The sequence below is a fragment of the Ostrinia furnacalis genome, unplaced genomic scaffold (genome assembly GCF_004193835.3).
Source record: "Ostrinia furnacalis isolate ACB-3 unplaced genomic scaffold, ASM419383v2 OfSCF4102, whole genome shotgun sequence".
NCBI classification, from domain to species: Eukaryota; Metazoa; Arthropoda; class Insecta; order Lepidoptera; family Crambidae; genus Ostrinia; species Ostrinia furnacalis.
Window position 1 is genome coordinate 484,982 of NW_021134341.1, and position 16,321 is coordinate 501,302.

The 16,321-nt window shown below is 40.6% G+C and overlaps 1 protein-coding gene across 1 annotated transcript; it reads right to left on the reverse strand.

The window, feature by feature from the left end:
* Nucleotides 1-601: 601 nt before the first annotated feature.
* Nucleotides 602-1,623, reverse strand: LOC114358702 (uncharacterized). The gene is made up of 2 exons (XM_028312735.1): nucleotides 1,072-1,623; nucleotides 602-959 (listed from the first exon to the last, which is right to left on the reverse strand). The coding sequence occupies exons 1-2, from the start codon at nucleotides 1,363-1,365 to the stop codon at nucleotides 903-905; spliced, it is 351 nt and encodes a 116-aa protein (XP_028168536.1). The 5' UTR covers nucleotides 1,366-1,623; the 3' UTR covers nucleotides 602-902.
* Between the last annotated feature and the right edge of the window lie 14,698 nt (nucleotides 1,624-16,321).

The window sequence follows — 16,321 nt, forward strand, 5'->3', positions numbered from 1 at the left end:
CGGTTAAGTTTGAGAAAGATGAAAAACAAAAGTTAATTAAATAATAAATTGTATTTATTTCAAATTAAAACAAGGAAGGGATGTAGTGTATAGACATTTGTCTCGAGCGCATACGTCACAGCCCAGTCAGCGGTGGGGGCATTCGGCGTCCGACCGTGGTGCGGGCAGGTCGTGCTGTGTGCGTAGGCGAGCCAAATAATAATCTAATGGCGGAGATAAAGGTGTACAATACACCATCCAAGACATATTTGTAAAGCTGAAGGAGGAATTTACCCTTCTGCGATATGTTTTCCTCTATGGCAACCACACTTGAATTTCAAGTCACCTCAACCTTCCATGAGTTCGGAAGTTGCAAGCGGGCTTATAGTGGTGCCGTCAGAGATGAAGGTTAATAGCAGCGAAAAGCTGAAGGAGGAATATGATAGATAACCACACCTGGATTTCCAAAGTCACCTCAACCTTCCATGATGAGTTCGGAAGTTGCAAGCGGGCTTACAATGGTACCAGTGTTAGGGATGAAGGTTAACAACACCGAAAAACTCAAATTCTGATACATGTAGCCATGTCATCAGCCCTGTTTGAATACAAGGGGAGGGAGGAAGCTCTTCGTGGCCTTTAAATTACGGTTTGAGCTGAGACTACTATAAATTCAGTCACATCAGCCCTGTTTGGAAACAGGGGGAGGGAGGAAATTATTCCTTACGGGAGAAGTTTGAGAACGCCTGAGGGTTTTCGTGGCAACTGTACTCAGGGCTCAGCACCAAAGCCCTATATGATGTTTCGAAGTCATGGACTAGCTCTTTGAAATTGCAGACACCAATGTTCCTGACCAGTCCCTGGGCCTGTACCACTCATCAGCGCCCCGCCTGCTCCAGAGCGCTGAGACGGCGCCTGTGCCCAGTCTAGCCGCGCCTCTCCACGAGCGTGGTCAGCCAGCCCATGGTGGTGCCCCGAGCCACCTCCGCCGAGCCATGCGTGAGCGTGGTCGGCTGAAGAAGATGACTTCCCGAGCCACCTCCGCCTTGCCATGCGTGAGCGTGGTCGGCTGAAGAAGATGACTTCCCGAGCCACCTCCGCCGAGCCATGCGTGAGCGTGGTCGGCTGAAGAAGATGACTTCCCGAGCCACCTCCGCCTTGCCATGCGTGAGCGTGGTCGGCTGAAGAAGATGACTTCCCGAGCCACCTCCGCCCAGCCATGCGTGAGCGTGGTCGGCTGAAGAAGATGACCTCCTGAGCTACCTCCGCAGTGCCATGCGTGAGCGTGGTCGGCTGAAGAAGACGACCTCCCGAGCCACCTCCGCCTTGCCATGCGTGAGCGTGGTCATACGAAGAAGATGACCTCACGAGCCACCTCCGCAGTGCCATGCCTGAGCGTGGTCAACCAGAAAAGGTGGTGCCTCAAGCCACCTCCGCTGCGCCATGCGTGAGCATGGTCAGCCGAAGATGACTTCCTAAGCCACATCGTGTGATGGCACGCCGTCATCCACACCAGTCCTAGCTTCCTCGTCGGGACGACTTCGGAGCCAGAGGGGGAGTCTGTAACACGGCGCGCCCTTTTATTTACTTCGAGCGACCAGCGCCGAGCCGGCCACTACGTCACAGCGAGGTCTACGCGCGCGCGCAGCCGGCCGGGCGATCCTAACTTTACTGTGATATTTTGTTTCTACCGACTAACTATTCCGTGACTTGAGAGGTTGTCTGCTTTGATTGTGTAATTTAGTCATAGGTTTGTTGGCAATAAACACGAGGTAAAGCCCTATAAAATTGGTTTTGGTCATTTCTCTCTGTAGGTTAGGTTCCCCTCTTATAAATAGGGCGACCCGACGCGGCGCCCTCCTACAAGGAATGTTTTCTTTGAGAAAAAAGTTCTATCTACAATATTAAGAGTACTTTCCCTCCAGGTGGCATTATAAAATTTCACCCTGTATTGCGCCATCCAGTCCCAAAATATTTTTTTAAAATATAAAGAACAGGACTTACTAAAGTACCTACTCGTACCTATATTATTATGACAAATGTTGAAACTAAATGTGACAAGTATTGCCTACTTACTACTAAATAAAGTTAGTATTATAGTACTTCATTACACAAAGAAAACTAATAATCTCTAAGAAAAAATCTGGATATGAAAAACTACACACAGCAAAATTCTAACAGTAAGAAGGATAAAAGTATTTACTTAATAATTTATTTGATGCATTTAGCTGCATACCAGGCCTGTAAAAGTAAGATTTTATGCAAAAGAGCCAAACAAACAAGTTTAAGCTTGTAAAGAAAGTTTGGAACTTTTATTATGTAGAATAAGTTCTTAAAAGTGACATAGTATTTAAAAGTTTTTATCTATATTTATTTATGAAAATAGCCTTGTCTCCGTCTGTATCATTGCCATCAAAATATTACTATTACTATTATCTTGAACTCCATTAACATTGATGATTGATTGATACTTTATTAGATTTACTTAGTTCAGTTGATAACATTCCTATATCATTTTTATCTCAACTTATTAGATATTTAATATTAATTAAAACCCAATGAATTTTAAAACTCTTATTATGAATTCTTATTCTTATTTAAAACACTCATTTATTAAGAAGGCTTATTTAAAGATAATAATCAATTTATGTTCAATTAAATATTTTGGAATTATGAACAGTTTACTGTGGTTTGTTAAGATTTTATTAATTTTCATTAAATATTGGTTTTCCGGGACAAGTTGTACATCATTATTGATCACTTTAACATCTGAAAAGTAAAATATATAACTTTGTGGTAGCCGTGTCAATGTACTTAACATCTATAATAAATTGCATTGTATAAAGTTCAATGTCCAAATAGACACACGCACAGACACGTGACACGGAGCTGTAATGCATAAGTCAAATATCGATAATAAAGGAGTTGAAACTAGAATCTTGTGTTGATCACTTGTTTTCCCTGCCCTACACCAACACTGACACTCACATTGGTGACCCCGACGTGATTTCAACCGACGTGATTTCAACCGACGTGATTTCAACCAGCGTGTTTTTCTTCTATTTATTTCAACCGAAGTGAATTTCTCCCGACGTGCAATCAAGAAACATGCCTGTGATGCCGGACGCACCTGCCCAAAGTGGTTACCAGTATCAGACCGCACAACAACAAGTGATGTATTCGAGTCAACAAGACATGCAGCCCCACGCATCTGGTTCATCCTCCACTCAACCTGAAGTCTCTTCAATAAGTGTGACTGCCAGAATTCCAGAGTTTTGGGTTGAGATACCGAGACTATGGTTTGCACAGTTCGAGTCCATCATGGCACCGCAGAAACAAGGCGACGAGTGCAAGTTCAATTTAGTCATTTCGAAATTGGGTCGCGAGACTATTCAACAAGTTGGTGATTTGTTGCTGACTCCACCGAGTGAACAAAAATACAACACTCTGAAACAACGATTGTTATCAATCTATGAAGAGTCCGCTGAACGGCAATTCCAAAAACTGATAGGCGAGATGGAATTAGGTGACCAGAAGCCGTCTCAACTCCTGAGAAAGATGTCGGAGCTAGCACGAAACGCCAACGTCGCCGACTCAACACTTCATAGTTTGTGGCTACAACGTCTACCAGGTTCGGTCAGAGCAGTTCTAACAGTGAGCCAAGATCAAAAACTAGACAACCTGGCTGCTATAGCCGACAAAATTATGGAAAACATAAGGCTTCACGAAGTCTCAGAAGTGGCAAGCTCCAGCAGTTTTCCAATGAACGAGTTGTTAACGCAAATTAACAAGTTATCCCTGGAGGTCGCTGAAATGAGGACCAGTCGTTTCAATTCACGAGGCCGCGGACGTGGTTATAACTCAAGATTCAGAAGCCGTTCCCGATCAAGACCAGGAAGAGGACCAAACAACCCGAACTGGCTTTGCTATTACCATCACCGCTTCAGAGGACAAGCACAGAAGTGTGAGCAGCCCTGCGCCTGGAAAACAAAGTCGGAAAACTCCCAATAGTGTTGCCGGAGGCGGACGTCAGCGCTATATTTCCATCAAGCCGCCTTTGCGTTACCGACCGAAAAAGTCGTTATCGCTTTCTAATAGATACAGGAGCGAACGTATCTGTGATTCCGAGGACAAGAAAGGCAATCAAATCACACGAATATAAATTGTACGCCGCCAACGGGAGCGAAATCAAAACATACGGTGAAAAGTCCCTTGAACTAGATCTCGGATTACGACGGCCGTACCGGTGGACATTCGTCATCGCTGACGTCAAACAACCTATACTTGGCGCCGATTTCTTAGAGAAACATAATTTGTTAGTCGATATGCGCCAGAAAAAATTGGTGGATGGTGTGACAGGATTATTAACACCTGCCAGGATAATTTCCTCTGATATACCAACAGTGAAGACTATCAACGCCAATACTCCATTCGCAGACTTAATAGAAAAGTATCCTGACGTCACAAAGCCATTCTGCGCCAAGGAAACACCAAAACATAACGTGGTTCACCAAATTATTACCGAAGGACACCCGGTGGTATCCAAATGTCGTCAATTATCTGCAGAAAAATATAAGCTGGTGAAGAAGGAAATCGAACACATGCTCGAAGCAGGCATTTGTAGACCATCAAAGAGCGCCTGGGCAAGCCCAATCCACGTGACGAAGAAGAAAGATGGTGGAATCAGATTATGCGGTGACTACCGGAAACTGAACGCTATCACCAAGCCAGATCGTTATCCAATCCCAAGGCTACTAGATTTCACATATCTCTTACCAAAGAAGACTATATTTTCCCGGATTGACCTAAAAAGAGCATACAACCAGGTGCCGGTCGAAGATATTGAGAAAACAGCCATAATTACGCCCTTTGGATTGTTCGAGTTTCCCCGCATGCCATTCGGATTGCGCAACGCAGGTCAAACATTCATGAGGTTCATGAATGACGTTATGAATGGCCTAGATTTCGTTTTTTGCTTCGTTGACGATATTTTAATAGCATCAGAAAATGAATTTCAACACAGAGACCACATCGAGGAAGTCCTAAGTCGATTAAATAACCACGGGATAACCATCAACACGGATAAATGTATATTTGGTCAACATGAAATAGATTTCTTGGGATACAAAATCACATCACAAGGTGTAATTCCGTTGCCGGACAGAATAAAAGCCATCGACGAGTATCCATTACCAAAGACGGTCCGTGATTTAAAACGCTTCTTGGGTATGCTTAATTTTTATAGAACAAGCATACCCCACGCAGCTGCACATCAAGCACCGTTGAATAAGTACATGTGTGGAAGTAATAAGAAACGAGATAGCAGCATCATCGAGTGGAACGACGAGACCCGGGAAGCCTTCAGCCAGTGCAAGAATGGCTTAAAACAAGCCATCGCTCTGAGCCCCCCTGCACCCGACGCACCGTTATCGATTATGACAGACGCATCTCAAACATGCGTCGGAGCCGTTCTTCAACAAAACGTCAACGATCAATGGAAACCAATCTCCTTTTTCTCCAAAGCGCTGTCGCAAACACAACAAGGATACAGCACATACGACAGAGAGCTACTGGCAATTTATATGGCCATATGTCATTTCCAAAGTTATTGTGAAGGACACGAGATAATTGTTTACACAGATCACAAACCCTTGTCTTTTATGTTCAAACAGAAACAAACTGTTTCTAAGGAAAAAATATCGCCGAGACGATTACGTCAGTTAGACTACATAGCGCAATTCACTTCTGACATACGACACCTCTCCGGAACGCAAAACGCAGTAGCAGACGCGCTATCACGAGTTTCACAAATTGACTTTCCTGATAAAATTGACTGGGCCGAACTCGCCGCACAACAAATAGCTGAACCAGAATTGATGAAACTTTTGGAAAATAATAGATTGAAATGGAAGAAAATAAAATTACCGAATAACCAAGATTTGTATTGTGAGATTTCTACAGACGAAATTCGACCATATGTACCGAGTATATTTAGAAAACAAATATTCGGTACATTACATGACGTCACGCACCCGGGAATCAGAGCAACGAGAAAATTAGTCCAAAAACATTACTTTTGGCCTGATATGAATCGAGATGCAAACAAATGGACCAAACAATGCATAGCCTGTCAAAAATCTAAGGTTTTACGTCACAATAATACACCAATTATGCAATTCCCCGAGTCTGAACGTTTCGATCACGTGCACATGGATATAGTGGGACCGCTACCTATATCAAATAACAACAGATACGTCATCACCTTCATTGACCGATATACACGGTGGCCTGAGGCGGTACCCGTACCTGAAGTCACAGCCGAGATCGTCGCGAAGACATTTTTCAACACCTGGATCTCAAGATTTGGATGTCCTGTCAGGATAACGACGGATCAAGGACGTCAATTTGAATCAAACCTGTTTTCATCGTTGGCAAAGTTAATGGGAATTAAGAAAATAAGAACCACAAGTTACCATCTCATTTGCACATGTGTCCGTTTAGCCAAGATCTGCCAGTTAAATTTGAGGTTTAAAATTGTTCAGAATGGAAATAAATTAAATTAAATTGAATATTGTGTCAAAATCAGCTGTACGTTTAAGTTTAATATTCTGTCAAAGTCCACTTTTGCATGCCGTGGCAGCCTGTAATTAAGATAGCACCTAGTCCTAAGACAAAATTATGTATGTAAACCCCTTTGCTTGAATTTGTGTCTGTCTTGTTGGTTGTCCTAATTAAATAAATAAATAAATAAATAAATCCACAGTCTAATGGTTTAGTCGAACGATGGCACAGGATTATGAAAACCGCCATAGTGGCGCGTGGAAATTCCAGAGATTGGTCACACGAGTTACCCACTGTATTGTTGGGATTACGAACCACTATACGCCAAGATTGTGAAGTGAGCCCAGCTCAAATGGTATACGGCACGAATGTTCGAATTCCTGGGATATTTTTTGATACAACTAAGAAGAAGGATAATATTTGTCCCGAAACCTTTGTCGACGAGTTACAGCGCTCGATTCAAAACACAAAACCTATCCCTAACAACAACAAACATAAACAAAACACGTTTGTTTACAAAGACATGAACACATGCGACTATGTGTTTGTCAGAACAGATGCTGTAAGGAAACCATTAGTAGCACCATACGAGGGACCCTACAAAGTTTTAGAACGCCATCAAAAATATTTTAAAATACAATTGCCTAATCGCATCGCTGTTATTTCCATTGACCGATTAAAGCCAGCGTTCACAGTCCACGACGTCAATGAACCTGAAAACGCTAAATGTGCAGAAAAGCGAAATTGCACGGAAACGCATTCGANGCTCGATTGATGGTTTCATTTAATTTATTTAAATCAGGTTACCTATGATAATATTTTTTCGTTAATTTATGAAAATATCAAATTAGCCCGTAATCCTGAATCCTGATACATAAAGTTAGCCTATTAATTTAACACAGGTACGACTGTACTCAGTGTTGCACTATCAAATGCAATTGAGGCGCCTCTATGCCAGGGTTTTTATGTTCCTGGTCAGGCTATACAGATTTTATTGGCAAAAATTATGGAACTTGATAGGTTTTAGACCATGCCACGCACCAAAACGTCCGGAAGTTGTAATAGTATTATAGAATAAACGTTAAAAGACTTATTTATTTAATTTTTCAATGCTTAAGTGTCCATTAGAATGAATGGGTGCTTAATGTATTAAAAAAAATAGAAAATAATTATGATGGGTTAATGTTTTTGGGCGGTTTTTAGGCGGTTTCTGACAATGTCCTTTGAAAGGATTTCATGTTCTGAAGTCAAAGAAACGGAGTCCGATAAATATAGTTCGCATTTACTAAAATTTAATTCCAAACCGATATTTTTGAAATCGTTGATGAGTTTTGAAAAATCGCTTAAAACAGAATTGGTGTCGCCTCCAATGGTGCCATCGTCTAAATACCACACATTTAATTTGGAATTTAGCGACGAAATAGTAGGGTGAATGGCTAAGCTGAAGAGAGCGGGACCCAAGGGGTCACCTTGCTGACCACCGACGGATGAAGAAAGGAGATTGTTTTTATAAATTAATTTTGAATGCATACTGTAGCACTGCCAGACATATTTATAAATGTGATTGAAATTGTTTTTAACATGTGTCAGCAAGGCGCCTCGGTCTACGGAATTAAAGGCGTTTTTTACATCCACCTTTAGCAACACTTCACCACCGTTATTGTAAAGGAAAGTGCGGACTGCATGGACTGCAGCCTCGCAGCCTCCTTTAGTTCCAAAACCAAGTTGAACGGGTTGAAAAAAATTTGGAGCGTCAGAAATTATATGGCGAACACAAATTTTGGAAGCCAAACGTCGGATAGTGGAACCAATGGCAATAGGTCTAATCCCACCGTCTTTTTTCTTTAAGGCAATCAAATTAGCTCCGTATAAAATATCTATGATTCCTTCATAGACTTTACCAGAGAGCATAAGATTAATAAGAGAAGTTAAATTTGAAAGCAGGGAACTATCGCCGGAGTCACCGCAGATTAGATCTTTTAAATGCTGAGGTGAAAGACCGTCGAGACCACCGGCAGACCCATTTTTAAAACTGGATAAAGCCGAAAGTATGTCATTTTTGGTTGCCGTGGGGAAGGGGTCGGAGTCAAGAGGTGGGTCAGGAAGATGAAGTGTTGAAGCAGGAGGTGGATGTTTGGAATGGAGTGCTGAAAGGGTGTCAGAACTATCGGGAGCAAACACATCACTAGAAAAAAGAATGTTGGCGGCTCCCTTAATGTCACCATCGGAAATTTTACTCTCCGCTTTTTTTATTAAATTTGTTTGGCTGGGGCGAAAACGACGAGTCCTATGGGGAGGAGAATAATTTAAAGGTACAGGATTTAGACAGTTTTGTTTTATTTTTTGTGTAAGGGAGCCGTCATCTGAAGGCCCGCGCTCAATGTATAGGGTACGGTATGCAAATGTGAGCAGTTGTTCCCAGCTACTATGGTCATTGTTTTTTAACACTGATGATATAACTTGTGAAAGGGCTCGGGCCACCGAAACCCTGTTGTATTTGTATCGTCACTAGCATAGATTTAAACTATTAGCGCCCTCTGGCCTAAAGTATGTAATACTGTGTACATTTGAAATAAAACAGTTCTTGTCTGTGACTCAAGCGTTTAATTACTAGAGGTTATGTGCCCAGTGATAATATTTAGTTTTTCTCGCAATTATTCTTGGAAAAGTGGAAATAAACTGCAGATTGAGATAAACTTNTGTTGTATTTGTATCGTCACTAGCATAGATTTAAACTATTAGCGCCCTCTGGCCTAAAGTATGTAACACTGTGTACATTTGAAATAAAACAGTTCTTGTCTGTGACTCAAGCGTTTAATTACTAGAGGTTATGGGCCCAGTGATAATATTTAGTTTTTCTCACAATTATTCTTGGAAAAGTGGAAATAAACTGCAGATTGAGATAAACTTAACGCTGTGACTGTGAAAATGTCGACAAACTACCTTGTCAGTGTACCTAAATTGAAGGGGCGGGAAAATTACAGCGAATGGGCTTTCGCGGCTGAGAATTTCCTAGTGCTAGAGGGAATGTCAGATTGCATCAAATCGGAGACTGTACCAGCAGAAATAGGAGCAGCAGGTGACGCGAAAACCAGAGCTAAGCTGATTCTGACAATAGACTCGTCGCTGTATGTGCACATCAAAAGTGTACAAACGACCCATGAGCTGTGGAAGACATTGAAGAACCTATTTGACGACTCAGGATTCACGAGGAGAATCAGTTTACTGAGAAGTTTGATTTCCATCAGACTTGAAAATAGCGTTTCAATGACTTCATACGTAACACAAATCATTGAAACAAGTCAAAAATTGAGTGGTACGGGTTTTAATATCAACGATGAGTGGGTCGCATCGCTTTTGTTGGCGGGATTAACAGATAAATATTCCCCAATGATAATGGCGATCGAGCATTGCGGAATACCATTGACAGCGGACGCCATTAAAACCAAATTGTTGGACATGGAAGAAACCGGAAACTGCGGCGACAACAGCGCCGGACCCAGCTCTAGTGGCGCGTTTGCAAGTTTTAAGAAGAACCGGAATGTTGGTAACACTGTGACCAAAGACAATGCCCAAATGTCAAAATCAAAACCAAAAGTCATCACGTGCTACAAATGTAAACAAACAGGACATTACCGCAATCAGTGTACATTTTCTAACAAAAATTCGTCGAATACAAATAAAAATGAAAGTACAAGCAGTAATGCGTTTAGCGCAGTGTTCCTTAATGGTGAATTTTGCAAAAACGATTGGTATATTGACTCCGGGGCGAGTGTTCATCTTACTACGAATGAAGAATGGTTGTCAAATGTGTCGCGGGATCATAAGATCAAGGAAATCGTCGTGGCAAACAAAGATAAAGTACCTGTATTATGTACTGGTGATGTGCAGATTACGACAAAGACGCGCACCTGTGAATATGATATTACGGTAGAAGGTGTATTTTACGTGCCGAAGTTGACTACAAATCTGTTGTCTGTTAGTCAACTCATATCAAAAGGGAACAGAGTTTCATTCAACAATAATGGTTGTCAGATTTTCAACCAAGCAGGAGTTCTGGTGGCTACAGCGAGTCTGTTGAATGGGGTGTACAAACTAAACATGCCTGAAACTTATTCATCAGCTGCAGTGATGGTGTCGAGTGAAGTTTGGCACAGACGTCTGGGTCATGTCAACAGCCAGTATTTGAACAAGATGCAAGATGCTGTACGGGGATTGACACTTGATAGTAAGACTGATATATCCAAGTCGTCATGTGTCACATGCTGTGAGGGCAAGCAAAGCCGCTTACCTTTTCCCAAAGAAGGTAGCAGAAGTACAGAGTTACTACACATTGTGCATACCGATCTCTGCGGACCGATGGAAAATCGGTCAATAGGTGGCTCTCGATATTTTATGCTGTTTATAGACGATTTTAGTCGTATGACATATATTTATTTTTTGAAAACAAAAGATGAGGCACTGAAATGTTTTCAACAGTATAAAGCAGAGGTTGAGAATCAACTAAATCGCAGCATAAAAATCTTGAGAAGTGACAATGGTACAGAATTCTGCAACAGCAAGTTCGAAGATTTTTTGAAGACACATGGGATAGTACATCACAAAACAACTCCATACACACCTGAGCAGAATGGTCTCTCAGAACGATTCAACCGGTCTATCGTGGAGAAAGCTAAGTGTCTTCTGTTCGATGCAGGACTTGAGAAAAGATTTTGGGCAGAAGCAGCACACACTGCAGTGTACTTACAGAACAGGACTGTGACCAGATCATTAAATTATAAAACTCCTTACGAGATATGGCTAGGCAGAAAGCCTGACATAAGCCATTTACGTGTTTTCGGCAGTACAGTCATGGTACATGTGCCGAAACAAAAGCGACTAAAATGGGACAGAAAGTCCGAAAAGTGTATTCTTGTTGGCTATTCCAATGATATCAAGGGATATAGAATTTACAACCCGAAGTCTAATGTCATCACTACCAGTCGCGATGTTACAGTACTGGAGAAGATAGAGACAGAAAATGTTATCGAGGTACAGGAAAATTGTTCAGATGAGGTGAATGTGGTTCCAGTGGGGGACGAAGATGTGATTCTTCAGGAAAATTTACTTGAACAAACAGAAGGCTTGAACACAGATGACAGCGGTGAACTGTATGTACCTTGTGATAGTGATACATTAGATAGTTCTGAGTCTGGTACAACTGATAGTGAAGACTCTATTATAATGAACAATGTCAACATGACAAGTGGTCCTCGGCGCAGGCAGCAACCAGACAGATATGGCTTTGCAAGTGCTTGTGCAGAAGATGACAACATGTTCACGGGTGAGATTTCCTTGCAAGAAGCCTTAGAAGGTCCTGAGAAAACACAGTGGTTAGCGGCAGTGGAGGACGAATTACAGTCCTTTGAGAATAATAGTGCGTGGGAACTTGTAGATGTACCAAAAGATGGTACTATAGTACAATGCAAGTGGGTTTTGCGAAAAAAGTACGATAGTGAAAACAATGTGCGTTACCGTGCTCGTTTGGTCGCAAAGGGCTTCACCCAAAAACATGGTGTAGACTATACAGAAACATTTTCGCCTGTAGTGAGACACACAACACTTAGACTATTGTTCGCTTTGTCTGTAAAATTAGGTTTAGATATTAACCATTTAGATGTCAAGACTGCGTTCTTAAATGGTGATCTAGAGGAAACCATTTATATGAAAATGCCAGACTGTTACAATACTAGTAGTTCAAATTGTAAAGTATTGAAACTGAAGAAGGCCATTTATGGACTTAAGCAGGCCTCTAGAGCCTGGAATAAAAAGGTTGATAACTTATTAGTCAATAATGGTTACAAAAGGTCAAAAATAGAGCCATGTATGTATGTAAAGAATATCAATAAATGTAAGACCATTGTAACAGTTTATGTCGATGATTTCTTTATATTTTCCAACGATAAAATTGAGACTGAGAACTTAAAACAGCTTTTATCTAATAAATTCAGTATTAAGGACTTAGGTGAAGTTAAGCAATGCCTTGGAATGAATGTAACATTGAATAAAGAAAAAGGATATGTAACTTTGAGTCAGGAATCTTATATTGATCAACTTTTGATCAAGTTTCAATTAAGTGATTGTAAACCTGTTGATACTCCTATGGAGGTCAGATTAGATGTAAATAAAGGTCAAGTAGGTGTAAATAGTCATGTGCCCTATCAACAACTAATTGGGAGTTTGATGTACCTGTCAGTCTTAACTAGGCCAGACATTAGTTACTGTATAAGCTTTTTAAGTCAATTTAATAATTGCCATACAAAGGAACATTGGGAATATGCAAAAAGAGTATTAAAATATCTAAAACGAACTAAATGTTATGGAATAAAATATTGTAAAGAAGGTAATTCGGAAATAACAGGCTATGTAGATGCTGATTGGGCCTCTAACTCTGTGGATAGGAAATCATATACTGGTATGTGTTTTTTACTATCTGGTGGTGCTATTTCATGGGAATGTAGGAAACAGAAATGTGTAGCACTCTCAAGCACTGAATCAGAATATATGGGTCTATCTGAGGCATGTAGGGAAGCATTGTACCTAAGAAATCTGCAATATGAAGTCACCAATAAAATGTACATATTAAGTTTGTTCAATGATAACCAAGGTGCACAGAAGCTGTGTGCAAACCCAGTCTTTCACAAACGTACAAAGCATATTGATGTTAAATATCATTTTTGTCGTGATCTAGTAAAAGACAAAATTGTTGAGGTTCTGTATTTGCCAACAGCTGATATGCCAGCTGACATTCTAACTAAAAGTTTATCTTCAGCGAAACATTATAAATTTATGTTGCACCTAGGCATAGTTTGTATTGAATGATTTTGTTTAAAATAGTTTAATGCATATTGCGATAAGTGGGGGTGTTGTATTTGTATCGTCACTAGCATAGATTTAAACTATTAGCGCCCTCTGGCCTAAAGTATGTAACACTGTGTACATTTGAAATAAAACAGTTCTTGTCTGTGACTCAAGCGTTTAATTACTAGAAACCCGAGCACCTCTAGGAATCCTTTTAATTAGAGGACGCTCGTGCTTAAGAGTACTCAAACTCTTCCATAAAGGCTCATCTAAAGAAGGAGCAGAAACATTGGGAGGAATTATATTCGAAAATTGGTTTTTGTGACACCGGCTCTCATGAATTTTGAGCCCTCTTGGCCCTTTAAAATAGCGAGGCTGGGGACACTGCTCACAACGCACGAGCGAGCCATGAGAGTCATTGGAATTAGTTATAGTTCCCGATAAGTTCATATAAATCTACTTAAATAAAATCGAAATATTTAAAAAATTGGTACTTACATAATAAAAATATCATACAAAATAACATAAAACCTAAATGAATTAATTTTTATAGTAAAGATGACAAGATGACAGCTGAAGACCGTTATTTACAAACAAAGTTGGTCCGTTGCTTGGAGACTGGCGCACATGCGCCAGGGCGCCCGGAATGATTGGCTGGCTCCTTGGCAGATAGATATTGTTGCTTGGAGATTGTTGCACATGCGCTAGGACGCCCGGTAAGATTGGCTGGTACGTTAGCAACCCGTACTGCCAAAATGGGCGTCCCTAGCAACCGTCAACTCGACGGGAAATATTTCTTTAGAAAGAGGCAATCCACGCAGCATCCAGAGACAGGACCTGGGAGTCTGCCTACATGCGCAAGGCAGACCCGCCACACACTTTAACCTTCCAAACGGTGAAGAGGGCAAATTAAGCCAGAACAACAAATAAAAATGCCAAAATAACAGAGGTGGTTCACCGACACGTGCTGTCAATTTTTTTTTTTTTTAAAAAGTATTTAAGTATGTTTATATCCGTTTTCTAGTACCCATGGTACAAGCTTTGCTTAGTTTGGGACTAGAAGCGTAGTGTAAAATGTCCAGGGATATTTATTTATTTGATTATTCCAGTGCCATGCTCAACTCTAGCGAACGCTGAAATGTCAATGCGCCTTAGCTATTACTTGTTGTTTTAATGTTTATCCTGATAACATGGTCAACTATTGTGTTAAACCGTACTTACGAGGGGTGTTGTTAATGTATCAGCTTCATTATACCCTTTCGCCAGAACATTACATGATAAGAAACTTCTCACAACTTTTAGGCAATAAATAAACAGAATTATCAACACATTTTTATCTTTAATCAAAGGGTTACCCTTTGGGTATCCTTTATCTTGGTAAAGGGTATTCGTTGACACACGATCTTGATATGAACCCACAGAGGCGGGCATTAATTATACTTAGTAGGTACTTATTTTGTGGTTATTTCAAAATTGTAAAGAACTAAATCTTCATCGTAAATGCCAAATGAGACTTGCTTATTTTTTTTTAAAGAGAGCCTNCACTGTGTACATTTGAAATAAAACAGTTCTTGTCTGTGACTCAAGCGTTTAATTACTAGAAACTATTATCCTACTTAATCACACGCTATAATGCTAATGTAAATAAATAATTTGCTTGTGTTAGGAGTGGGTTCGAGGCTATCGATCGACCAGTCAAATCAAAAATACTTATGCAATTTTGACCATTTATTTCGCTACAATCGGCAGTTCGGTACTGACACTGATGGTCGATAGATAGATAGTCGCCAATAAATTGTAAGTATCTAAATATATGTATTTAACTCAAATGTGACTGACTGACTGACATAATGATCTATCAACGCACAGCCCAAACCACTGGACGGATCGGGCTGAAATGGAGGATGAGTGAAAGAATGGAATGGCATGGAGGTAGATGTTATGATGACGTAGGCATCCGCTAAGAAAGGATTTTACGAAACTACACCCCTAAGGGGGTAAAACGGGATCTACGCGTACGAAGTCGCGGGCGGCCGCTAGTACCTAAATAAAATGTATGTCTGTAAGATCTAAAGTCCTTTGACACGAGTCGGGTTCAGAAAAACGGTTAACCTAAAAAGGTGGGCTAAGTGCGGGATCAAGACACATAAAAGAAACTGACAATTATGGGTGACTATAAATTATTGAGTTCCCTTTGGGTAGCTAAGGGTGCTCACATACTCAGGCGAAGTAGCGTAATGGGTGCAGTAGGTTAGGTGAAGTTGTTCAGACGTTACCTATGTTGCGATATTTTATTCAACTCAAAAAAGCTCTGTCGACCATTTGCGATTTTTTTGCAAAAAATTATTAAAAAGTGTTTGCGAAATGTGTATGAAAAACGTAACGCTAAGAATATTAACTTCCGATAAACATTTGTGCACTTTGTACCTACTACTTTTAAAGATCTATGTAAGGTGTCTATGGGCGATGGTAACCACTTACCATCAGGTGATCCGTCTGCTCGTTTGCCTCCTGTCACATAAAAAAAAATGTCCAACTTCCTCCCCGGTTGTAGCTTAAAATAATGTAGTTTTTAAATTGTAAATCCGTTATTGGTTTTCCTATGATTAAATTAAGTAGGTATTCTAAGAGCTTTTGTAAGAAAATAAAAATCTTGATCGACATCTTGACACGTGCCTGCCCAGCATTACAGTCTTAAACAGGATCTTCTTTGTTAAATCACTGCACCGTTTTATTTTCCAAAGAGCCTCCGCATCGACACGCGATATCCCTGTAAAAGGAAGCAGCTGACAAAATTAAAAGTTGTAGCATTAAATGCGTGTCCGTGAAGGAACACGATCTAAATTAAAAACCTTTTTCTTTTTGCTATATCCTTACCTCTTTGGTATTATGATATTTTGAACAATGATGCCCACGCTACGTTCTCATGTTGTGAACCTTTGTC